This window comes from Lepisosteus oculatus, chromosome 24, assembly GCF_040954835.1.
Source record: "Lepisosteus oculatus isolate fLepOcu1 chromosome 24, fLepOcu1.hap2, whole genome shotgun sequence".
Lineage (NCBI taxonomy): Eukaryota > Metazoa > Chordata > Actinopteri > Semionotiformes > Lepisosteidae > Lepisosteus > Lepisosteus oculatus.
In genome coordinates, this window is record NC_090719.1 from 14,909,706 (window position 1) to 14,936,282 (window position 26,577).

Sequence of the window (26,577 nt, forward strand, 5' to 3'; positions counted from 1 at the left end):
TTCCTGGAATCCATCTAAATCCTACAACATTTTTCACTGGAACACAATCAAGTTGCATTCAACATCAATAAAAAAAAAACTCTTAGACAAAGAATCTAGGTTGCCAAGTCCTGTGCATCAATTATACAGATATAAAACACAATGGAGTAAAAAGCTCAGCACATTCCACGTCCTTTTAAGTTCAAAATAAAACCATACTCACCTGTACAACAGCAGCTGCAAGCAACAACCAGAAAATGACAATGTCAAAGCCTCTCGAAACACAATTTTGTTAACCCAGACAGTGCTTTTGAAAACCTGTATATTAAACATGCTTCAAACAAGGGCAGAAAGACAATGCTGTGAATGAAATAAGGTCATGTAAGAAAAATAATGGAAAACAAGCTCTGAAATCTGTAGTGCAAAACATTGAAGACAAGTTTATTTTTATTCATTTTTTTGTTCACAGTTAAACACGAGCAACTGCTTTTAAGTACTTTTTCCGTTTTCACAACATTCTTTTCAAAAAGAAGTCCCTCTTGATTCCACCCTTTCAGTCTCGCTCAGATTGTACCATACTATAGAGTCTCTTTGTACGTCGTATTTCCTATTATTGGCATTTAAAGTGGATTGTTGTACATGCTTAGGATAGCAAGGCAGACTGGATAACAGCAGAAACGTTCAGCGGACAACAGGATTTGTATTAAAGAACAACAGTATTCACCGATTATGTAACACATAACTGCTTCTCCAAATAGCATCAGACATGAATACCATCCTTTAACACTTCCAGATCCAGTATCAGAGAGAAAGAAAACAATGACAGCTTCCGAACGGTTTTGGACTTACCACAGAAACTTCTAAGCTAGAGCTTTTTCAGTTAAAAAAAAAAAATCAAGTGGAACAAAAACATTTTTTTCTATTTCCAAACAGATTTTTGTTCCCAGCAATTGCTAAATATTACCACCCTAATGTTCAGTCCCAGTGTAGCACTGTCTTGCAACCAGATACTAACTGCAGGGAATGGCCAAGTTTATCAGGTAGGGGCTGCAGACAGTGGCACCAGGCCTAAAACCTTTGTTTTTCCACAGTATAACCAAGTACGATTTTATCATCATCATCCCGAATGTAACTTTGGCCTTTCCTTCTCTACAACACTCCTTCTGGGAGTGTTTTAAAACGCTGACACAGCAGAAAAGGCACCTCTTCCTTCTTATACCAGCTGCACACTCAGGTTACAGTGGCACCGTAGAAAACCCTGCCGTCAGAACATAAAAAGGGTCTCAAAAGATTCGACGCTTGACATTGAATCCCAAATATCAAGGTCTTGTGGCAAATCGACACTGGCTCAACGTGACGGAAAAGTACGAAACAACATTTTTCCTACAGATGCCGAAGCTGTGGGGTATGGAGATGGTACTGGTGAAGTTTCACAGTGGAGATGGCCCAGGGCCATATGCCATATGTAAAGTTAAAAAGGGTAGTGTTAAAGTTGTTGCACCCAGAAGAACTCCCAGGTGAAAGACAGCAGCATCCTACGAGCAAGAGTACTGCTGAATGGCTACCGTTTATGCTCATTTAGCTTTTTAGTGACCATCAAGATCGTAGTTGTAGTTCACCCTCCTCATGTCCATCCAAAAGTGCATACAAACAGTGACAGGTGCATCTGTACTTATTAGCTTATACATTCCAAGACTCACGGCACAGGTTAACAAAATAAAACCATATTTCCTTGGAACAGATCCAGAAAAAAAACCCCAGTACATCCCTAATCCCGCTAAAACTTGGTGGGCATTTCCATCTATAATGGTCGCATCATAAGAAATCTGGAAAAACTGCTAGATCTTTCCCACTGGATTTAAAACCATAATTAAGTAACAACGGGAGATTTGACCAGTGAGGTGTCTGTGGAAATGGCTTACAATGGTCAGTTAAGTGCAGGCTGAAGTGTAAAGAGGAAGAGATTCCTTCTAAGTAATGACTCAAATAACTGTAATATCAACATTTCTAGTTTGTTTTCTAGGATTTGAACAGAGGGGGGGTCATTATTTTAAAAATTCCCCCCCTCATAGGAGAACACCTGATAATTAAAACTTGTGAATAAATTAATAAATTTCATTAGTATACGAGTTTAAACTGATTTTTCTGGTTATTCCATAATTTTCATTAAATTGCGCAATTTAAAAAAAAGAACATGCATAACTTTCGTCGTGTTGAAGACGTGGAGACAAACTTTACACAAAATTTCATTTTAAATTCACATTTGAAATGAACTCTTAAGGTGATGCGCGTTAGTAAAGTAGCACTGAAAGAATAAGAGCAGAATATTTTGAAAAATGACCAAAAATGTTATGCTATTCTAGGTACAGCCTTCAGTCCATGTTAAAAGGTCGTGCCGCCAAGTTCAATAGATGCTCTTACCAATATTTATAAAAATATTGGTCCTTTTGTTATTCCCGGTCCTGCCAACTCGGGTCCATCCATAATGTATTCTACCTGGATAACCTTAAAACCTGCTTAAAAAAAGAGCCAAGCCACATTTTATTCGACTGGAATACCGGGTTATACATCAGCCTGACTGTATGGTCAGACTAGAATAAAGTATGAATGATGAGGTGAAAGATTAACCCATAAAGAAGGTAGGGGGAAAACTAACGTTCATGTTAAAATATGCAGATAAAGCAAGGCAGAATAAGGAAAAAAAAAACATAACTTCTGCTTGGTTTCGGGAGCGCCGGAATTTTGCTTTACTTGACCACATCACCTGGTGCCACTGTGGATTCGCGTAATTATAACTTTACAAACCGCCAAACTACCGGATCTCCACTCCCCCTCCTGGGTCTTCCGGGAAGGAACCAGTCCCGGACCGACAGAGCGGCACGAGCTCCGGGACCGAGGGGGAGCAGGGACCCTGCAGTCACCCCGACAGCTGTCACTGCACCTGGCTGGCTGGAGGAAACTGCAGTCAAACCCTGCAAGCCTGGAAGCAGGCATCTTGAAAAACACGCAACCCAGATCTGGTCTTGCTTGCCGTCACCCAAGAGATCAACAGGCTCTCGGCACACTGCTCCAGCGCCCAGAACGTTGAAACATTTCATCGCTGGACGCCTCTGTCCAAGGATTGACTTTTATTCTTCCTCACTTATAATACTTTTTTTTTTAAACGACAGCCAAACGTGCAGAGTTCCTTCTCACCTTGACCGGCAGCTGCCCTGCGCCCTTACCCTCGACGCTGGACTGAGAAGCCGTCTTTTAAAAAAAAAAAACGAAGAAGAAACCCAGCCCCACAATCCCCCCCCGGCAGCCCTGACCTCAGATTGGTCACCTCGCCGAGGAGGAGGGCAAAGTGCAGCAAGCGGACTGGCGAGCGGCTGTAGGGGAAACAACAAAACGAGAGGAGCCGAGGAAATCAATCTGAAGTGGAGGCTCAAATCCTGCTGTCCACTCGAGGAATGAGAATAATAACACTGGGCTTTGCTTTTTTTTTTCCTCTCTCCTCCCGAGCTCCTTAGCTGTGCTCATGATGCGCTTCGTTATAGTCCATGATCCGCAGCTGCTGCTGCCTCTGCTGCGCGCCGCTGCCCTCCGGCGGGCGGGGCGGCTCGGGGGGGGGCGCGGCGCCCGCGGGCTCCACGCACTGCTCAGTCTTGAGCGCCTGGGACAGGCCCGCCAGGCGGGGGGGCTCCTCGTCGCACTGGCTCTCGCTCTTGTTGCGGAACAGCTCGCGGGCCCGCATGCCCAGGAAGCTCTTGGCGGTGGGGTAGGAGCCCACCGTGAGCGGGGCGTGGCCGGGCGCGGGCGGGGGCTCCAGCAGGACCAGGGGGGGGTCACGGCTGCCGTTCACGGAGCCGCCGTGCCCTGCCGGCAGGGAAGGCGGGGGCTGGCCGGGCGATAAAGTGCTGCCGTTGCCCTTTGGGCAGTCAGTCTGGCTGCCCGTACGGTCACGGGGGGCCGCCTGCCTTGGCGACCCCGAGCTGGCGCCGTCCGTCCTACGACAGGAAACAAGGAAGCACGGACGTCAGCACGCAAATCAATGTCCGCTACCGCGCCACCGTGCTGCCCAATCCGACACATACAGGGCACGTTTCCGCTTTGCTACGGGCGACAGCGATTTTGGCCTAAAGCAGAGCAGTGTGTGCCAATCTCTCCTTTACAGCGCGAACAAGGACTCGACACGGAGCACGCAGCGTCACGCCGACTTCAACGCTCGGTTCTTCTGCACAGCGTCTTTAGACTCAACAAACATATCAGTAGGAAAATCACAAGGAAAACTGGACATAAAACTGGACGTAAAATACTGATTTCCTTTCAACTGTCAATGGTGTTATTTGCCAGATTTGCATTTCCTGTTGTTTGTTTATTATGCCTTTAGAAAATAAGGGTGAAATGTCCATTCTGGCACTAAAAGTACAAGTCAAGATGTGGTGTCAGAGCTGTGTACTCTGCTACATTTGTGCCACGGTGCACCAGAAAGTACTGCCTTAAAGTAACCAGCTACAGTTAAGACATTGCAAAGCTTTCACACTGAAACTCCTGGTCTTGACTATTCAATTAATTTAGATACTAGACATTATAATACAGCCAAGACAGGACAAAGTGCAAATAGTGCAGTACCTTAAAGTGCAGGTGCTAATTTGAGCTGCAGATGCGGACTGCTTGGGGGAAGAAACTGTTTCTGAATCTACTGGTCAGTGCTCCGACACTGCGATACCTCCTACCAGAACCCAGGTGTGAAAGCAGATCGTGGCCAGGGTGAATTGGGCCCCGAAGCGTAGCTCGAGCCCCGGTCTGCGAAGTGCTCTGGCGCTCGGCAGCGAAAGGTGCTCCAGCGTTTGCGTTTCCAGCGGCCCCCTACCTGGAGTCGGTGGGCTTGCACGGCTCAGTGGCGCCCCCTGCTGCTGCTGCACCGGCACCCGCGACAGCGTCCTCCTTCTCCAGGCGGCTGTACAGCTCGAGCAGCTCCGTCTGCAGCGCCTGCGTGACCTGCCGCTGGGCCTGGTACCTGCTCTGGGACGCCTGCAGCTCCCCCCTGCACACACACCAGGCAACTCAGCTCAGCCGTTGCAAACATCAGTCACATGTCAGGTCAACGCATTTTAACTACTAATTGGTTACTAACGGTGTTATAAATAGGTTTACTAACTATTCCATATCCCTCACCACAAGTTCAGGCTATCATACAGGACGCCCAAAGAAGGTTCCACAGCCGAAACATTGCATTTTCTTTCTTTTCAGCATGGAATAACCTATTACTTGTATCGTACAGGAATACAGTTTTGCTGCCAAAATCCAATGAAGCTACAATAAACTTTGCTTTTTATTACATTACACCCTATACACTTCACAAGTGCGCACGACTGCCCTCATTCTAGAGCAGTGGGTCCCAGCCCCGGCCCTGGTGACTTACACACACCTGCTGTCGAACCCTTCACAATCACATTCGTTTAGACTGTTTGCTCCCAGCTCTTCAGCGTGTTGGAGCTTTAACCTTTGCATTCTTTAAAATGTAAAAAAAAAAATCCCAAACCTGCAACTAGGAACAAAACGCAAAAATTCAATTCAAGCAACTTCTTCGATCAAGTAAGGCTTCAGTTATCCAACGAAGGTGGGACTGGAATGAAGACCAGCAGGCGTGTGGCTCACCAGGAGTACGACTGCTCCAGGCAAGGAGATGTTTAACACCGTTACTCTAAATTCCCAGCCCTATGGGTATCAAAGCATTTTCGGTAGGACGCCACTGCACCAACGTCTTTAGTGTGACAAGAAGACCGCTCTCGGTGCGGGCTGTGCCCCTACTTGGCCTGGCTCTTGACGTCCTCCAGGAATTTCTTCTGCTCCACGATGAGGTGCTCCTTCTTGGTGAGCTGGGACTCGAGCTCCCCGATGCGGTACTGGGCGGCCTCCAGCCTCTGGCCCTGCTGCACCAGGCTCTGCCGGAGTCTCTCCAGCTCCTTCCCGTAGGAGGCCCGTATCATGTCCACCTCCTGGCACACAGCACACACGCACAAGAGGACGGGGATCACAAGCCCGCGCTGCCTACTGTGTCGACTGTGCTTAAGACTACGCGGGGGGGGGATTTAAATACATGCCAGATAGCTAGAATCAAACTTTAGGCTAGACCCGAGTGTGAAAACCTGAACACAGCTCATCCTCGCCAGATTTTGGACCCAGGTGAGAGAGGTGCAAAAAGCAAGCAATTTTCAGTGCAGTCAGAAAACAGCTGCCTTTGCAGGCTTGAGCACCTTACTCGGCTCATGCGATTCTTGGTGGCTAACGTTACCCCGGCTGCCTCTACCGATCCGACAAGATGCCGGCTGCCGAGAGGTGCGCCCCTACCTTGCTGGGGTCGGGGCTGGAGTGCTGCAGCTCCTCCATGGCCAGCTTGTTGACCTCGCCCACCAGCAGCAGCTGTTTGTTAAGAAACTCCATCTGCCCCTGGATGGTTTCGCTATTGTTGAGCTGAAAATACAGAAAAGAGAGTCAAATCTGGACTCATTCTTTATTCCACCTGCATAGGAAAAAAAAAACCCAAAACGATCTCTGTGCCAAACCCTCAAAATGAGAAAGGTCAAAACTGTTATAAAAGAACTTGTCATTTATATTAATCAAAGTTGCCACACAACACATCAGCTGAGTTTAAATCTTATCTAATGTCAAATCAGCACCTCAAGAACAGAGGGTTACATTATTTGTTTCCATGGGTGAATCTTTAGAGCCATCTCACGTGATCCGTTTTTCAATCCCCACTCCTCCTGTAACAAAGATCACCAAATTATCTCCTTTAGGACCTTCAGGATCCACACAAGAGGGCCTGTACCTTGACGGAGAGCTGGTTAAGCAGGTGTCCCGTGTTGCAGACTTTGTTGTTGGCCTTTTGCAGTTCTGCCTCCAGCTCCCCCACCTTCTTCTGGCACTCCTGCAGTTTACTCTGGAACAAGCGCCGAGACCCCGGAGAGAACAAACGCACATTAATCTTGAGGCTATAAAACGGCACCAGTGCACTGGTCTCAGAAAGACCCGCTGGTGTCTTCCACTGATCTCAAACATATTTTCTCAAGAGTTTTGCCAGTACTCTTAAATCCACTCCAAGCCCCGAGCTACGTGCGCCCAGGCCCCCGGCTCGAACCTGCAGCTCCTGGTTCTTGGTGTGGTACTCGCTGCATCCCTGCTGCAGCTGCCTGATCTGGCCGCTCAGCCGCGTCACCGCGGTCTCCCGGTCCTCCAGAAGCCGCTGGTACTTGCTCTGCTCCTTCTGCAGGCTGTCCTTCAGGCACTGGATGTCCACCTCCTGCAGGCTCAGCTGGTCCTTCTGCAGCGGTTGGAGAAGGATGGAGGCGTAAGTCGCCTTTGGGATACGTTATCAAACACGCTCCATGTCACGCTTGCTTACTGTACAACATTCAAAAGAATGAGCTGAAAGCTGTCGACCGCTCTGCCAAAGTTAGCGCACAAATTAACACTCTGCAAAAATCAGTATGAATAATGAAACATACCATTAAATAGCTAGACTATGCTTTTATACAGGAAACTCTTGAGTAATTACAGTTGGGGAGTGCCCAAATGTTTAATTCTGTGGGAATTTCTTGAAGAGACAAAAAACAACTCTAAAACAATCAGCTGGATTCATTCCCCACCCCCCCGAGATCTTCCTCCCTGGCCTGCAAATGACACCTAACCCACAGGCAGCGCTCAAGGGGCATGGCGCGGTGGCCCTCTCCACTGCCCGCTGAGAAACGGAGCGTTGCGGCCGGACCTGACGCGCTAATTCCATTGCTGTGCAGCTGTGCAGGGCCAGCCCTTGACAACAAAGATGTATGAGCTTGCGATCACGTGATATTACGCCTAGGAGCTTTTCCCCCCCCCCACACAAAACGTTTGCACAGAATCTGGCCGAGGCCCTGCAGCAGGCAGTCAGGGATGCTCATTACACATCAGATGACCAGCACGACATCAGCAGACATTACACACAGTGCAAAGTCTGTATAAAGGCCCTTTTTGGACATGGGGTATTTTCTTTCGTTTTTCTGTAGCGGGCCACGCACGGGTACAGAAAAGCAGGAGTGTGCGTGTGCGTGTCAAACGCCGAAACCGCGCTGCCTGCGGACCGCCGGCGCGGGGGGGGCGGGGCGTTACCATGGCGGTGTTCTGCTCCTCCAGCGCGGTGGCGTTGATGATGCGCCGCAGCAGGCGCCGGTTGCGGATGGCGTGCTGCTCCCTCTTGTAGCGCTCGTACAGCAGCTGGTTGTGCAGCAGGAGCAGCTGGCTGCGCAGGGTGTGCAGCTCGTCCAGCGGCGCCGAGCCTGCGGGGGGGGAAGGACAGCGAGCTCTTCAGAGGAGAGACCCCCGCTACCGGTTTTATCTCCCTCCCCCCCCACCATCAATGGAAGACAGGACTGGAGGAAGTTAAACAATGGGAGATTCCCCGGTTATGAATATTCTCAAACGCACTTGTTTTATGCATTTCCCCCCATCACATAAATGGGGTCCCCACACCAAAAACAACACTTTGTAACCAGCCAAGCAGTACAGTTAAATCCCAAATTCCTGCAGTATCATTTCGCCAGACACGCCAGTTTCACAGAACAGAAGCGAGCGAGTTGTACACTGTTACACATGCTGTGGCACTGGCTGATCCCCACCCCCAGCCACATGAAAGCACTCAAACACACACTGTTCGGTAATTAGCATTAATGTCCCATGGCCTCCAAATTTTACATCCTCATCATTGCCCTACTGCCAAGAAACTAGTTCTGCTGGCAACTCGCAAGGGAAGGGAAATACTGCTCCGTTCGGACGCAGTTGAAGCAGAGGGCAAACTCGGTGAAGAATACAGCTTATTCTCGGGACTTTGTAGGACTGAGCATCCCCTCTCAGAAATGACTTAATCGTTTGCCGATTCTTCTGCATTTTGGTGCATGGTCCTGTGATCTAAATCCACCTTCAACTATAGCTGTTGAATATTTTCTGTCCTGCCACGAGAATGTAGAAAATGTATTACTGGAATTACACAATCATATCCAGGAGGCTAAGTATTTGTTAATGAAGACCTGCACATTTGTTTCCAATGTTATTCATATCTTTCTGTGCATTTTCACCCTTAGAGATGTGGTGAAATACACAATACTGTTTTTATTGAAAATGGTTTTATTACAGAATTAACTTGAAGCCCAACCCATTCTGTAAAAAAAAAAACAGATTTTACTGTACTTTGCAAGGACATGAGGACATAAAATGTGAATTCACAAGAGATGGTGGCATCTTCTCCAGAGTACAAGTAGTCAGGGAAAACAGTGAGTTTAAAACTCTAGAGTTTGCTCAGTTATGGGCTTAAATGTTCCTTTTAATATTTAGCTCAATATATAAATCATTAAATGAGCTATAAATCATTAAATGCTGATTAGAAACAGATTCAGATTCAAACAGAATAACCACATTCATTTTCAAAGGTGTTCAACCAATTACATCTGTAATGGGATCCACATCTAGAAATAATGGAACTCTCAAAATTCCTGCACTGCTCGGGTTTAAACCTAGAATTAATCTTTCACTGATTTTGTAATACCTTTTGTTTTAATACCCTGTTGTTTACCTCCAAAGTGCGTCCAGTCAGCCGACTTCGTTGGCAAAGGTAGCCTGTAGCAAAACAGACAACCGGTTAAGGAGGGAGCAGGGAGGAGGGAACATTCATACAATTTAACTCTTGTATAGAATCCTTTACACTCAGCTAGCTAAGGAACGCTATATCAGCTCCTGAGAATGCCACACAGCCTCTTGGCTTTCCTAAATCAAAAGGCAAAGGTACATTATTCCGCAAAACCTCCAGTTGCTGTTTCCTGGCAGCGTGGGAGTCAGCACACAATGGGGGCAGCAGATCCAGATTCCGAGCGATCCAAGCAAGCATGTCACAAACCCCAATCAAAACCGCGCAGAGGGCTTTTAAGCGCTACACTTCCGGTGCCCTTTGACAGCTCTTCCCAGCGCTAAAACCTATGTGCAACTTTGCCAGCGACGGGAAAAATAAATCCGATGAAGACGGCACACTGGGAGTGTCAAGCTCTAAAAAAAAAAAAAGAAAGCTGCAAAAACACCGGTACTTAATTTGACGGCACGTGCTGCATGATCACAAACGATCTGGTTTTCTGGGCAGCAGCCGGCGTAAACGCATCTCCCTTCCAACGGACACAGCCCTGTAGCCCAGCAGGGCGCGGGGGGCACTCACCTCTTGAGCACCTCGTCGTGCGCGTCGCTGCCCTGCTGTATGAGGCGGTCCAGCACCTCCAGCGGGGACGTCGTGGACGCGGCGCCCTCCCCCACGTCCTCGTCCCCCAGCCCCTCAGCCCCGGCCCTCCACGCCGCCTCCGCCGTCTTCTTGCCCACGAACAGCGAGGCGGCCTTGGGCAGCGCCAGGTCGAACAGGCTCTCGTAGGGCAGGGGCTGGAGCTTGTAAGGGCTGGGCGACAGCAGGCCGTACTTGCCGGGGGCCTCCCCCGGCGCGGGGGCGGAGGGGCTCCTGGGGGGCTGCCCCCGCGCGGCGTGGTCGATGGGGGTGAACACGGCCTGGAAGCCGCAGGGCTGCTCCAGCCCGTAGGGAACCCTGCCCCCCCGCGGCCCCGCTCTGTCAGGGGTGGACACGGCGTTGTGGGGGTCGGAGCTCAGGCTGCAGCTGGGGGCCAGGGGCAGGGCCTTCTTCTGGCTCCCCGTCAGGGTCTCGGTGGTGCGATAGAAAGGGGAGTCGAACCCCCCGCGGGGGCCCGAGGCCTCTCGCTCGTCCGCGGCGATATTCAAGAGCTCCTCCGCGATAGCGTCTGGAAGGCGACAAGGGAGCGAGGGGAGCGTCAGGAAGGCAGAGAGGGAGCAAATCGTCCCACTTGTGCTGCACGGCCAACAGTAATCCATCTCCCAAGCCACCCTCTCAATGCATGGCATTGTTGACGAGCATCTTCTAGCAGAAAAAGCTCATCCCCATTACAGCCAAAGACAACAAAATGCATTGTTACCCTATAGCACACAACCCTGGAGAAAACAGAGAAGTTCCTAATCACAAATGTGCTGTACTGACTGTGCTAAGCTGCTGTTGCACTGCAATTTCCCTCACGGGATCAATAAAGCATCTATCTAAATACTTGGGAAAACTTTTTTTAACCAAACTGGAAATGTATTGGGTCTTTGTGCTGGGATCATAAGGTTTATGTAGCAGCACATCATTGACACAACCAGGCAGAGAATGCGCAAGCCAACATGATTGGTCTAAATGGCTTAAAAACAAACAGATGCAAATTCCACTTTCTCAGAATGTAAAAATGCTCTTTTCTTTAGTTTAGAGATTTAAGCGAGCAAGCCGTTTTAAGGCGCTGAATTCTTTTCATTTTTCTTAGAAATAAAATTATATTTTTCTAAATTATTTTGTATTTCTCCTTGAGGCTGAAGTGCATTTCTAAATGCAGATGAATATACATCAAGCAGGAATAAGAACCATTCTATTACGGAACATTTAAAGACCTTTACCATAACAGAAAAGGCTTTTAGTCAAATGAAAGTTTTGAAGTGGTTGTACAAATATGTATTACTAGATGTTCTAACAAGCTTCTACATGATCATTAAATCATTTACATATCAACAAAAAAAAAATGCAGACAGGAGATTTTGGTGTAGGCCATTTCTTAAACCATTTTATATGCAGGGAACAATTTTATCCTTCGAAATGCTGAAAGAAACTCATATCAGCCAGACCCACACTGGCGAGAGATGTGCTGCTGTGCAGGAGGATACAAACTGCACTCGGTGCAGAGGGCAGCAGAACTGGGCGAAACCCACCTTCATCTCGCTCCTTCTCCATCCTCTCCTGCTGCTCCAGCTGCTTGATGAGCCCAGGCAGCTCCGTTAGTGTGACGGTCATCGCGTTCTCGCCCCCGGCGTCTGCGCGCAATGACAACAGGCAGGACGTCAGCGCTCATGGCCCCCGTCAGTCGCTGCCCGCACCACGCAGGCCAGAAGACCACCCCAAAACAAACTGGGCCGCACAACACTCCCGAGAGAATTAGAAAACATGAACTCGGTTTCCTTCAAGACCAACTGAGCTTAAGCACAGATCACACAAGGCGCTTAGAAAGTTAGCTGACAAGTATAGATGGTGAAAAATGTGCACAGTGGAGCAGTGAAATTGACTATTCATACAAGTTTACCCAAAGGAAACGGAAACCCAGGAATTGCTCAATGTGTCCATCACACTTTTCACAGTAAAACACCTTGAACGGCCAACGCCCTCAGTGTAATCCTGTAAAAGGGACTTACTTTATGTACACTGAATACTTTGGTGATCAAAACAAAATAAAATCGGGTCCAAGACTCAGCACAAAGAAAAAATCAGTCAACACCTTTTTCGGCGGAGAACAATCATCGAGATCCCACTGACCTTGGCTATTGGCAACATCCGCGCCTTCTTTCTCGGACTCCCGGACCGGCGCCTGCCTCACCAGCCCAGGCTTCGATGCTTCCGGTTTACCATCCTGTGGACAAACCCTCCGATTACCCACACTATCCCACGGAGCAGGCGAGCTCAGCACACAACCCTGAGCTGCAGCTCAGCGCCACTAAGGAAATCAAAAACGGCCATAAAAGCCAACGTCGGCAAAGCATGAAAGCCGTTTAACACCAATGTGCCAATTCTGCAATGAAAACCCTAAAAGAAATATCAAGCGTCCACTCTTAGAAGACTTAAGATATATCAAACCGACAATGCACCCTGCTAAAACGTTGTATACTACCACACACTAGACATGAGCAGCCATAATCGGCAGGCCTACGTGCTCTATAAGAGACAGAAGATGCATGAAGTGCTTTACCTTCTGTGGGGGGCTGGCAGCATGGGAGGGCGGGGCCACGTGCACACAATCATCGCAGAGGGCAGGGGGTGGGGAGCAGGTGGCAGGGGTGGTGGACGGCGTCCCCTTCCCACCAGCTGCTAAACAAGGACAGAGCAAAAAAAAAGATCTGCAGTCTCTGGCCCTGGGCAGAACTGGTCTCCTGTTTCCTCAGTCACTTACATTGTTTTATCATTTTTTAGGATTTTTCAAATCAGACAACATCTAAGTGGTTAGCAATGCTGCCTCACAGCGCTGGGGTTCAGTTCTGGACTTCGGCTGCTGTCTGTGTGGAGTTTGTAGGTTCTTCCTGTGTTTGTGTGGATTTCCTCCGGATGCTCCGGTTTCCTCCCACAGTCCAAAGACATGCGGAGAGGTTAATTGGCTTCTGGGAAAATTGGCCCTGGTGTGAGTGAATATATCAGTGTCTGCGTGTGCCCTGTGATGGACTGCCCCCTCCTGTTCAGGGTGTATCCGGCCTGATGCTCACCAGGATTCTAAAAACCAATGGCTGGATAAAATCAAAGTACAGTGTCTGGGACAGCAATGCAGCGTGTTAATTTAGATGCAGTATGTAAATCTTGCTCAGAGGGCTGACAACTTACATTAGTGATACATATGGGGGGGTGGCAAAACGATTAAAATCAAAACTGGATAAAAAGATTTCAGATGATGAAGCAGGGCGCTCATATACAACATGCACCCTGCTCCTTACATCCTGAACCACGTGCCCACCTGCGGGGGCCTGCGCCCGGCTGGCGAGGTGAGAGGCACTGTGGGATAGCTCCGGGGGGGCGTTGGTGGGCGAGATTCCCCGGGAGGATGGCGGCGTGGTCATTCCGCACACCGAGGAGGGGCTCCAGAAAGGATCCTTCAACACACCGAAGGAATTCACCGTTAAACTGCGACTCGCGTCAAGCTCGGTACTCAAAGATTAGGACAGAGAACGAGGATAGAAACGGAGCTTTAAAAAATACATTTTCCGTTTCCACTGTGTTTTAGGAGAATCAGCACATGCAGCTAAGCAATTCTGTGCATTAATATGATAGGAGATGGAGTAGAAAAGAAATCCTTTTTTTTTAGGTTGAACACTACGACAGCAGCCTTTCATTGCCTGGCAACCTATGGTAGGATTGGAGAGTTCAGAGCTCCGATCTACGCTAGAGCGCTCCTCTTCTAGAAAGCATTCTCTCTTCTGAAAGATGCGATCAAGCACACACCCACACACACGGTGAGTCAGAACCACTCGTAACAGGCAGCTCCTTCCTGCCTTTCAAAACTAGGGGCTGATTCATACGTCGGACACAGACTCATCCACGCATCGTTAGCCTTGTACGGTTGGCAGCTGCGCTGCAGAAGGCTCATGGTCTACAAGATGCAAGCGAAAAAGTTATCTTTCAGAAGCACTAGGCTGTATAATAAACAGTTAAAAGTACTATTATCCCTTATCTGCTGAACCCCAGTATAAACAACTATTAATCTCTCAGTCTTCAGGGGGGTCGTTCTTAATTTGTGTTATTATTCTTCACTACAATCAATTATAAATACAGGGTTATTGATTCAACACTATGCAAAAAAACTATTGAGAGGATCGTTAAAGATTCCAGTTTTTCAGAAGCTTCTGCAAAGAAGTCCAAAATGTTTCCCGATTACTATGTATAAAACGTTGCTGATAAGTCAGTGACACAAAGTTGCAAAAAAGCATCAAGAGGTGTCACAACACGCAACACGTGGGACTATGGCTCAACACCTAGAAGGGCTTCCTTCCAGTTGTTCTTAAAGCACAGAAGAGAATGAAATGAAAAGATTGGAAAGAAATCAAGAGTGAGAATGGAAATCAGATAAAGACAAAATTGACACGAAGACTGGAAAACACCGGTCTGGATACAATAAAAATCACTGGCCAGACCGAGGGCCCAGCCCAACTGCACTGGCAGGCTGACACGGTACCTGGCTGGCGTCGGGCAGGTGGCGGCACACCTGCGGGCTGTGGTACGGAGGCTGGGTCCCGGAGAGAGGGGGCGCGGCCTGGCGCGGGGTGGAGAAAGAGGCCGAAGACGAGCTCCCTGGAAAAACACACGCACAGCGCAGAGATTCACACCCGACACGCATCAGCGCATACAGACGCCCGAGGTTCTCCTCTGGGGCCCAGTGAGCCAGCCACATGGCAAGTCCCTCTAAGTGTGCAGAAAGGGAGCAGGTAGAGGACTCTGAAACGCACCGAATCGGAAACAGTGGGGCAGGCGTACACGGCTTTGCGGGAACCTGAAGCAGGAGCTATTGTATGGGTACGATTCACAGTTCGCCTTGAGCCTGCCAAGGAAACGAAGGACTGAGAAACTTCTAACCTGCAACTTGGAAAGGTTTACGTGCTTACATTCCAGCGACAGGCCGAGTGCAAAATGAAAACTTCGTAATAAAAAAAACTACAGCCCATGGCAGAAGTGAAGAAAGGAAGCCTCTTTTTTTTGTCTAGAACAGTGTAAACTCCAAAGGGGACTTCATGCCAATGATAAAAATCCTCACCAGCACTGAAAACATCAATGCAGGGGGGCTTCTTCAGAGACACATTTGAAACACCAGCTGGGAGTGGTGTGGAAAATACGTGGAAGTGCATTTTAAAAAACAAGAAAAGGGAGGCTCGCCTTTACACAAAGGGCTGCGGGGGTGTGGAACAAGCCATGCCGTTGAAGCCGATACCTTAGCTCCCTTGACGAAACGGCTGGATGAGATCACTGGCTCTTCTCTAACTACTGAACTACCACGCAAGAGCCTCCACAGCCCCGGTGGGCCCCCGGGCCAACGCTTACAGAACAGATCAGTCAATGTCTGACCGTAGCTGCTGTGGAGATCGGCGAAGGGGCTGGCAGTGCAGTCGGCGGGCCTGTGCTGCAAGTGCGTGGAGAAGTGCTCAGGCATGGTGGAGTACCCTTCCTCACACGATGCCTCCTTTGGGTCCAGGGACACTTTGGCACATTCGATAACGATGTCATGGACCTCAAACCTTTTCCACCTGCAACACAGAGAGGCACGATCCTCAAGGGGCAGAAGCTCACTCACCATTGACTTTCAAGAAGCTGAAGCAGGCTGAATTCTTCCGACAGGAGGCCAGGCTGCCTGGTGGGAGAACCACATTACCTCGTTGGGTCCAGCTCATGGTCCTTGGTTCCAGTCACCAGCTCGGGATGTATCCGCACGTGTTCCAGCATCGGCTAGGAAGCACAAGCCAAGAACGTCAACTACTGCCCACACAAAAGAACTACACAATCTAGACGTTCGGGCTGCACCGCATAATGAACCTGCTATAAAACACAGAGCTGTGGCTCAGACTATCAATTAATGCTGCTGCCCATTTAACCACAAACCGGGATCTTAAGACCTTTGTTCAGATACTGTCAAGCCATACCATAGAGTGCAATATATATTTATGGCAATTCACACAAAAAAGTTATACCTTTACGACTTCCTCAAAGGTCTCCACATTCTCCTTCATACTGTATTGTGAGCGCAGGTAGGAAACAAAATTGCAGGGGTACATGCCATAAAGGCGGTGGAAGAGAGAATAGACGCTGGCGTGCAAGTGTATCAGGTACACCTCGGTGACATGCCCTGTAACAGAGGAACAGCGTCAGCAGTCACTGGTTCTTCCTACATGACAGCTGCTGAGCAAGGTCATTCAGCTTTCAGGACGCTCGCGAGATCAAGGTGAACGCACAACTGCAAAGTGAGCATCGCTTACTTGTTCTCATAAGGTCCAAACAAGCAAACGTGATCTTACACTTATATTCCCATTTTTCTTAAACTAGAAACCGCAGGAAAAAAACAAAACAAAACAAGAGCAGTTAACAGAAGACATGTTCTGGTTTCACTTCACTATCTTTCAAGATGGGGCTGCTTATCGGGTAATTTAAAGGCAGATGGGTGTTCAGTCTGCATCCCCAAGCTCTAACCTGGGTTCTTCAGGTTCCAGGCAGCCAGTCGCCCGAAGACATCGAAGAACTCATTCAGGTGCTGTTTGCCAGCCTGCGGGATCATCGGCAGGAGGACGATTAACACCAGCACCCCAGTTATGAGGACGAGGACGTCCGTATCCGTCTGCAAGAGGAAAAGTTGGACAGCGAGACCTGATCAAGAAGGGGGAACTCCCGGGGCTTAAAAAAAACAAAAGCAAAAACCCCAGGCTTCCAGCCGCCCTACGCCAGTGAGGGACCTCTTACCTTGAGACACTTGAGCAGGGACAGCAGCAGCGGGGTGCGGGAGATCTTGTGGATCCAGGGCGGCTGTTTCCTGATCACGTGGCCCAGCAGCGTGAGAGTAGGGAAACGGCAGGAGGGCCTGGCCATGCACTCGTTCATCTTGTCGAAGAGGTGCTGCCAACGTCAAACACATCCACTGAACCCCCTCTAAGACCTGCCACTTGATTCAACCCATTCACTTCGCCGCCTACTGTCAAACACGTCGAGCTTGGAACCTCTACACAGGACCTTTCCCCACAAGCCATTCACAGGCGTCTTGTCGTTCTCTGCGAATGGCTCACGTCGAGAAAGTTCACTTGTACCGACGAAGGAAAATCAGAAGTCTGTCACCTTAACGTATATTATGAAAAAATACTGCACTGCGTATTTAGGGACAATCGGCACAAAAACCGTACACTGTAGAAAGTGAGAACCAGCTTAGGCTAAATCTTTCAGCCTTCCTCAAAGAAGCTCCACTGATGTGACAGATGTCGGTAGGGCTTGTGCTTCTGTGCATCTGAATTTTCAGAGTGCTTTGGACAAGATATCCCGAGAAGGGGAATGTCACAGCTCTCACAATATTAAACTTTTCTTAACGCTGTCGATGCATGGCAGAGAACACGGTGTCATGTGGCACAGGCAGAGGCCAATAGTAATGGAGAACAGCGACAGAATCACTTAAGGAAAATCGCCAACACTGACTGGAGAGATGGCTTGTTCTTGTCATTAAGATCTCTTACAATCCTCCGCACCCAGGGGACGGAAACTAAAATAAATGGGCAACTCGACGCCTTCACGACTGACCTTCTGGCCAGCGGGTGTTGACAGGAGAAAAGAGTGACCCAGCAGCGTCGAGGACAGTGCCGAGATCAAGAAGGATTAAGACGGGAGAGGCAGCACGAGTCGATTGAGGAGAATTAGTAACACGAGAGCAGCTTCGGTGTAGGGTGCCAAGTCAAAGCTGGACTGGAGACGGTCAAGTAGTAAGCACTCCAAGAGGAAATTGTAGAGCTGGAACACTAATATTATCTTCTTTAAAAAAAAAGAAGGAATCGATCACCCATTTCTGTTAGACCCACCCTATGAGATCAGCCAACTGGGTGTTTTTCACTGGGGAATGAGAAGGTGTAGACTCGCCCACCTTCAGGCCATTCATCTTGTAAGGTGTGACAAATAACGGCCGTTCAGTGCCAACTACCGGAGAGGCACATCCTTCACGGACAGCATCGCGTGCCGGCAAGCTCCTGGCACCGCGCCCATCATTTCCATCACCCTTCCCAACTGGGTCTCTATGTCCCGGCTCCCAGCGACGGCCCCAGCTCCCACGCGGGAACAGGGGGAAAGGCTGAAAGGGCCCTCCGTCCCGACCAGCAAGGCCACTCATCCCCCGCAGCGACGGGGGGCCAGGAGCCAGAAGGAGGGGAGGCGCGACATCACCAGGGGCCTGCAGGAGCCGACGCCCCGCCGGAAACCGACCGATTAACCCCAGTCCCACCGCGGAAGCCATGAGGCTCCAGAACGGCGCTGCAGGACAGAGGTAACCCAGGCTCACGCCTGCAGGGGCTGCAGCACAGAGCTCAACCGGTTCAACCAGCAAGCGCGCACACAGAATACGACGCCACACTAGCCATATTAAAACTATTCAATATTTACACACACTCATCACACAGCTTTTGAGAAGCTCCACTCATACCCTCGACAGCGTACTGCATAAAAACAGAAGTCGGCAAGGCAATTCTTTGTTGAATTAGGCTGAAACTACCTGATGATGCAGAAACGCCAGAGGAAAGTGGGGTAATCTGTACTCCTGTGCGGCGAATGAATCAGAGGCCAAAGATAATTCAAGTCATTAAATAACCAAAAATACTAGAATCACAATTCTCTCATTCCTGTGACTAAGGAATGCGTAGCGATTGTTTTTTTCAAATTATACAGCAAGTGGGACAGGGAAACAGCAAGCCAAAAAAAAAGATATTTGAAAACTTTCAGTGCTATTAAAAAAAAATGCACAGGTCTACTGTAAAGACATCATATTGTAATTAGACATACACACAACAAACATTATCCTTTGCATGTGAACACACTGCTCCATACAGACCCACTCATTGCTATTAGTGCAAAGCCTGCAGGAAAGTTCCATCATCCACCTGTTCATTTCTCAAGTTCAGCACGAAGCTCACAAGGATGAAGACAATTAGAGCCGCTCTTGTGTATGTGCAGGCTGTTCAGCCTTCCCTTCAAGCCTGCTATGTCAACTGTGCAGTATCACAAGAGGCAGGTTCTCTGCCACCGCGTAAGGGCTCATCAACACCCTTAGAGCATAGCTGTACCTTTCCGTCAGCGAATAGTGGAAAGTCAAAGATGGTCTTGGATTAGACTTAATTACACTACAATAGGCACTTGTGTTAAAGATCTGCTTTCACATTTCACGTGCATGACCCGTCACTCTCTAAAATAATCGGATCAGTTTTTAATAATGCTTGCGGACTGTGCCATGGAGATAACGAGAAAGACCTGGCAAAGTACAAGACAACCTGTTCGCAACAATGTCCTATGTCTTTGTGTTACCTTGCAGGAAACACAACTGAGAGGCTATTTTTATCCTCCCCTAGCAACAGCAGCAAATCTGCTGCACAAATGGAGATATAGTTTGAAACTTCCCAATTATTTTCTCTATGAGCCACAGGTCATAATTTAAGAATTACCTGCCATTACAATTTTTTTTGCACATTAAAGCATGCATTGAACCGAATGAAATGAATTAGTTTTCATGTGACAAAACTGAATCTAACGTCAGTGCTGCTAACTTGAGCTTGTGGAGGCAGGGGAGCCCTGGACGTCCCCCTGGAGTGCCTGTCCTGTCCACTCACCTTGTCATGCGGCTCCCTCACAGAGGACAGGATGTGCAAAGCCTGCTGGGAGCTGGTCTCCAGGTAACAATCCACCAGACTGTTCAGGAGGAGAGACCCTCGATCTGTCAGACACACAAAAAAGGCCCCAAACAATTCAATTAAAAGCTGCCCTCTTTTTTTTTCCCCTTTCAGAGTAAACAAAAGCACAAAACAGTCAAGCGACTGAGTCTCAAGAATGGAAAAAAAACCTATTCGAACCGGTCGAAGGCACAGACAGGTAGAGATGGACGCAACAAAAACCAAGCAGAAGGCTCTTCGCTGGCACTGTACAAGCCCCAGGCGGGCTGACCTGTTTGGAGGTGCTCATTGATGAGGCCCTTTATCTCCTCCAGCTCCTGGAGGTCGGAGGACTCCAGCAGGGGGAGGAGATCTGCCACGTTGAGCTGCTCTCTGGCCATGTCGTCAGGGAGGATGAGGCTGGAGTCTGCGTCGCCGGCTGTAGGGTCGTCTTACTCAAACCCTTCCGTCCTCCCGGGCAGAACCCCAGAGCCGCCTGCCGATACGATCGCGAGGCTCCGCTACGGAGAGGAGAAGGCAGACCGCAATGAGCACTGACGCACACACCCTCCACGAGGAGCAAGTCCAAAACTGACTGGCGCTGGCAAAAGCACAAGTGACAATGAAACACACCTTCTTATTTTACCCATATTATCCCATCATTTCTTATTAGCTCCCTATTGTAACATACTGCACAAAGAGGACTCCGTAATGATTAAGCAGCCACTAGTGAAACACTAGAATCCTAAGCACATTTCAGTTCTCCTGCTGCTCCTCGGTCTGCTCCGAAAGGAATTCAGATGCTGCTCCTGCTGCACGATAACAACAACCTGCAGCGAGCCGAACCCCGGACACAGAACACAACAAGACACAACCGCCTTTTAACAGGCATTTTCGCGCTGCTGTGAAAAAGTATTTCAACATCCTGAATCTGTGACAACCTTAGACGCCTACAGCAACACCGTGAGCAGCCACAGATAGTTGAGCTACAGTGGGCTGCACTCATCCTGGACGTTCACGCCAACACTCATTACAGAATGCTCCAGACTCTGGACTCGGTGATGTCCACCTGCACTGCCATTAAAAAAGGCAGGAACTCTGAGAATTTCCTCACTACTTAGAGATGATCACACAGAATGCTAAAACACATGAATATCTGGTGCAAAGATTCTCCAAATGCATTACAAGTAATTGAATCCATATGTGAATTAAACACCTTTACCACCATCCAAAATTTCATTAGGGCTAGACAGCATTTGATAATCTTAAATTTAAGACCTCATTGAGAGAATATTGTGATTTTTTTTTACATACCAACATTATAAACATACCAGGAGCAGAAGTTCAATTAGGATTTTCATTTGCCTGTTTATTGTTTATTCGCAGGGGTAAACAGGATACCTGCACACAGCAGACTCACAGATGCAGAGTCTTAATCTCACTGTGTCCATATCACGGTTTAACAGAAAAAGAAAACAACTCCTGGAACCTTGCTCATAAGAAAATGAAGGACTATCACCAACAACTGTAGCATATTTAATGGCCTCTGTGTTCATCACAGCCAAAATGCATCTCATATTGTGCTTACTTAAGCTGTGTACAAAGACGTTAAGTCAACGCAACTAGACCTAAAAGCTTTCATTTAAAATTGAGCACAATGTGCAACCAGATTTGTTTTAATTCATTGTTCAGTCTGAAGCAAGCAGCAAACTCTGCAACAAAACTACGCTTATGCTATCACTATAAGGGATGCAGAAACAACAGCTTCTATCCCAATTACAAGCAAGTCAGTTCTCAAAAACAAACAAGGGAAAGTAAAGTGTCAATACCATTACTTTTATTCATAATAACTTGTAAGATTTCATTTTGAAATATGAGAATAAATCTCAAGCCAATCAGGTAATTCTGCAAAGTCTGCCTTCTCCTTGACTATGCAGTTTTCTGAAGTGTTACTTAACAGCCTGGACCTCTTTTTCACAAAGCAGCTCCGATATCAACAAAGTACTACCTATAAGTATATTGACATTTGTCTTCAATTAATGGTTAAGTGGTTTATTTGTACTAAACCAAAAGATCATGCAGAATTATAATCCTTCATATAACACAAAAATGTTTAAGCGTATTACAGGCAGAGCACTGCAAAATGTATGCTGTGCTTGGCAAGGTAGAGCACCAGCATGCAAAAGCAATGTTTGATTTCTACACATCCTGAGGGACTGAAATCAACATGTTCAAGGAACACGGAGTTCCCTTTCAGCAAATCTGGAATGGAAGCCCATCGAAACCACGTTGGTGATCTACTGAACATCAGCAAAGTGCAAGTCTTTCTAAAAATCGACATGATTACAAGAACAGCAACAGTCACTCATGTTTTTAGCAGGTGTGAAACGGATGCAGCACATCTTCCAAAATCTTGTTACTTAAAACGATTAAGCAACAAATCTTTCTATACTACAGTCAAGTATCCATATTAATATAGATAATCGAGTCTATGGCAATATCAAAACAATGTTTCTTGGATTGCCTGATGAATTGCTGAACTACACCGAACACTATCTTCTTAAGATGTCTTTTAATCTAAAAATTAACCAAAATAATCAAATATTAACTTTAATCAAGAACTGAAATTCCACTCTATAACTGTGCCATCAAAACAGACTTATAAAACACAAAACGGACACTGACTGCAGTAGAGAGCCGGCCTTTAAGAGTCACATTGCTTTCGTTTTACTTTAAAAAAAACACTGAAATGTCAAGTCCAACTAAAAACCATAATATTCTGAAACTATAAGTAACAAATACACAATATTTTAATAAAATACTAGTCAAGCACTACTCACAGTTATTCTATCAAAGAGCTTGGAATAAACTTTAGTTTACTTTGCCTTTTCATCTTCTGCAATGTACAAACAACTTTTAAAATGTTTAAAATATTACTTAATACACACCAGATGGCAATCTATTAATTGCCAAATGAGATCAAATGCTGTATTGATAAGGATTTTTTGCCCTAATAGGTTCAGAACTGTCACCACCCATAAATAAATCACTCCTGTGCCCATCTTACACATTTTCACTGAGAAATGTTTTAAACAAACAAATTATGGCAAATTATTTTGGGAGACGGCTGTTGGCACCAAACCATTTTTGAAGGAGAACTCTGTAAACAGTCATATCGACACCAGTACACATTTATGAGCTTGAAGTCTAAAAGGGTTGGTCACTCACCAATTGTTGAGCCCTGCTACCACCCGAAACATACAACCAACACTAGCACCAACGCCGGCATCTGACATCATCAAAAAGAGAAAAGCATTTGTCCTCGTTCTGTCCCAACCCCAAAACGCAGACTGTTCACCTAGCACTGGGGCGCCGGCCTGGGATTCAATCAGAGCTGTGCCCCAGCTGCAGGGCACGGGGATGACAGACAGGATCAGCTGGAGTGAAAGGCGCACACACTTTCCAGGAATACCTTCCTAACCTCGAATAAATAAATCCCCTGGCAAAGCCCCCGGCCACAGCCTTCTTCCCTGTGGGTGGGTGGGTTTACATTACACCATTGGGACAGCCCCCCAGGGGCAGACGCCCGGGGGTCTCCAGCCCTGGTCCCAGACAGCCCAATCAAGTCATTTTACAGATCATCCCACATCACCTGTCAATTCAAGATGAGGAACACTCGATCAAGCTATTGACCCATGAAGAAAACGAAGCTTAAACGAAGACCATTCTAGTACTTGAGACTTTACCCATAGAGGATTTTCTGTGAAAAGCCGGGGAACCACAGCTAAAGCTACAGAAGACCTGTCTTTGCCATAGCTTTTAAATCATCTTACAGATTCAAAACACTGCACGGCCTTTTCATGCATCCAATTCCTGGCACGGGCCCCAAAGTATTTCCAACAGAATTTGCAACACTGGTAAAATAAGGAACCTTTAGCATTAAGATTTTTAAAGCAGCAACGGAATATTTCAAATTCCATTAAACGGTGCTCCCACACTTAATGAGAAATTGATTTTATTTATTACTCCTCGATTCTAACACATCTAGCGGAACTTCTACCATGATTTTTTTATTTTTTCTAATGACGGTTCTGGTATGGTATGGGTTCACACACACAAAATTACAGATCCAGCTCAACTTTCCTTTTGGATAACGATGACATCGAAAACAAATCAATATTAATTAAATGTCTGAAGGACATAAAAGAAAGATCAATCATCTCTGATACAACCCTATTTATATACTTTGATATTAATACAAAATCTACCCTACATTACACAATTCTAACACAGCTTTCCTAAAAGCAGGATATTGTTCCTAAGGGCAGTACATGCAAAGCTCTAGAGGAGGTGGTAAAGACCAGCTCTAATGCCTACAGTTAGTTCTCGTTACTCCGCATGACATGTGCAAGCTTTCTTAAGGGCAGTTTTAAGTTAGTTAAAACCAACACAGGCCCTAGGGTCCTAGTTGAAAACGCTTTGGCCAGGAGATTTATGCTGGAAACCATAAAAGAACACGCCTTAATGTTTTCTTTTTAACAGTAACTGTAAATCCTGTGTGCAAAACCAATTAAATGGTGCAATTCAAAACGCACTAACCTAAAAGGCAGCTAGTACCATTCCAGTCAATCACTCAGGACATCTTGTAAAGAAGCCTTCCCTATCATTACATGGACAAAAAAACACACAGATTTTACACAAACATATTGTATATACAGTAATTCACAATGCTAAAGGCAGAAGATGGATTTCAGCCAGAGAGCATTGTTAGCCTATGTTTTGATGAAAAACAACTAAGAACTCCCTCACTTTATATTGAAAAAGGGGGGTAACACACATAAAATTATTTATCCATCCAAAAGGGTGTCTTTAGCTTCACCATGCATAACTGCAATAAAAAACAAACTCAAACAACATGTTAAACACAAACAATAATCCTAGCCATTCAACAAAACATGTACACTTAGCTACGTTTAATATACACAGCCTTATTTGCTGTTGGAATATTGCTGAATATATTACATTGTAATCACGTAATAATAATAATAATAAAGTTCAATATATTATATTGTAGTAAACCCTAAACGAAAACTACTACATGGTGAAAACGTTCATTGGATCTCAACTGCAAAGCTATTACTCAGTATTACTATAATTAGTGCATTTAAACCCAGTACACACCAGAACAGCAAAACCGCAACAGTCAGGACACACTTAGTTTGAAAACGTTCGAACAGTCAGTCACTTTTCGCGCAGCATGGTAATTAAAAACGTAGAGGTGCTGCTGAAATCTATTTGCACTTGACGACATTTGCACTGCAGTTAATGAACTTCCCGAGCAATGACCCCGTGCTGAAGAGTGTAAACAGCGTATGGAAATAAGACATCCATAATGCAATACTTCATGATACTGTATTGACTGTTTGAGCGCATCAGGACGAAAGTTGTACACTGCACATAATATTGAACTGTAAAATTATCTGATTAAATGTGTCCATGCAGTCGAAGCACGTTTGTTGCAGCAGAGAAGTTAAGCATTAATCTATCCCTTTCCTTATTCAGACCATTAATCTAAAATGATAACATTGCAGTTGAATATTAATTATCTAATACTTCTGTTGCATATGTGATAATGAGCAAGCAAAAAAAGTTGAATTGTGCACTGCAACTGAAAGTTTGCGCTGATTATTTTATGGGGTTAAGCTTTTTTTGTTCGCCTGACTTCTGTGGAAACGCTGTTTACCGATATCTGAAATGACTAAGGACGCAAACCACTCAATAAGACAATAATAATTGAGTAAATTCTCTTGAATCCGATTACCTTTTCAGATGAACGCATTAATATCCCGCTCTGGAAATGCATATAAAACACTTATTATGAAGCTGTTTACGGTTCTCAGATCGTCTCCTGAAAGGCTTATAAAACTAAGTAGAGCTCTGACAGCGATGACAAAGCACAAGAAGTTAAACAATAAGACACAATTTGCATTCACGGTCTCCTAAAACCTTAAAAGTACTCGTCTATCTTGAAATTCATTAATTAAATGGACCTGTTTACCTCTTAGAGCAGCTCCACTCCACAGGGCGCCGCCATCTTGGACACCTCACGACCCCTCCCTCTCCAATCCTCCTCCGCGGCCGCACAGGCGAAATAATCCCTGGCTCCCCCTTGATTCACCTCTCGCACATCGAGAATCCGCCTAAACCCACATCCCCGCACTCACTAATATGCGTCACTGGAGGCTCGAGTTTTTATTCACGAAGGTAAGGGTGAAAGGGCGTTTTTCTGCCGAGGCCCTTCCAAAATGTTTGCGGTTTCTCTCCCCCCCCCCGCTCAAGGCGGAGTGATGCGCTTGTGTGTGACGCGGCTTTCGCGTGACTCAGGCTGCCCGCGCAGGCGCGTGACTGCATAAAGGCAGGAGAATGGAGGGGCAGAGTTTGCACAGGGGGCAGATAAGGGCCAGCAGGCTCCGTCAGGGGGCGGGTGAAGGACTGGGTGGCAATTAAGAGAGGCGGTTGGAATCAGCTCACACTTTCTCAGTGGGGCGGGGGGAATAACCTCTTTATGACCCCATTATTGCAGAGCTGAAATCT

At 46.9% G+C, this 26,577-nt stretch overlaps 1 protein-coding gene across 6 annotated transcripts; it reads right to left on the minus strand.

Annotated features, from left to right (window-relative positions):
- Positions 1-394: 394 nt before the first annotated feature.
- On the minus strand, positions 395-26,327 carry LOC102697582 (hamartin-like). Of its 6 annotated transcripts, XM_015367238.2 has the most exons (23): positions 26,042-26,327; positions 24,583-24,643; positions 20,276-20,504; positions 19,945-20,048; positions 17,057-17,209; positions 16,790-16,934; positions 16,294-16,448; positions 15,978-16,051; positions 15,674-15,852; positions 14,790-14,905; positions 13,575-13,710; positions 12,822-12,940; positions 12,392-12,485; positions 11,794-11,895; positions 10,199-10,784; positions 9,542-9,612; positions 8,113-8,279; positions 7,106-7,288; positions 6,797-6,907; positions 6,316-6,438; positions 5,776-5,963; positions 4,835-5,008; positions 395-3,968 (listed from the first exon to the last, which is right to left on the minus strand). In XM_015367238.2, exons 3-23 carry the CDS (start codon positions 20,382-20,384, stop codon positions 3,488-3,490), a joined length of 3,570 nt encoding a protein of 1,189 aa, XP_015222724.2. In that variant the 5' UTR covers positions 20,385-20,504; positions 24,583-24,643; positions 26,042-26,327; the 3' UTR covers positions 395-3,487. The 6 variants fall into 6 exon arrangements, with proteins under 6 accessions (XP_015222724.2, XP_015222728.2, XP_015222726.2 ...); XM_015367242.2 differs by lacking the exon at positions 24,583-24,643 and having other exon boundaries at positions 9,569-9,612; positions 12,822-12,937; XM_015367240.2 differs by lacking the exon at positions 24,583-24,643 and having other exon boundaries at positions 12,822-12,937.
- Between the last annotated feature and the right edge of the window lie 250 nt (positions 26,328-26,577).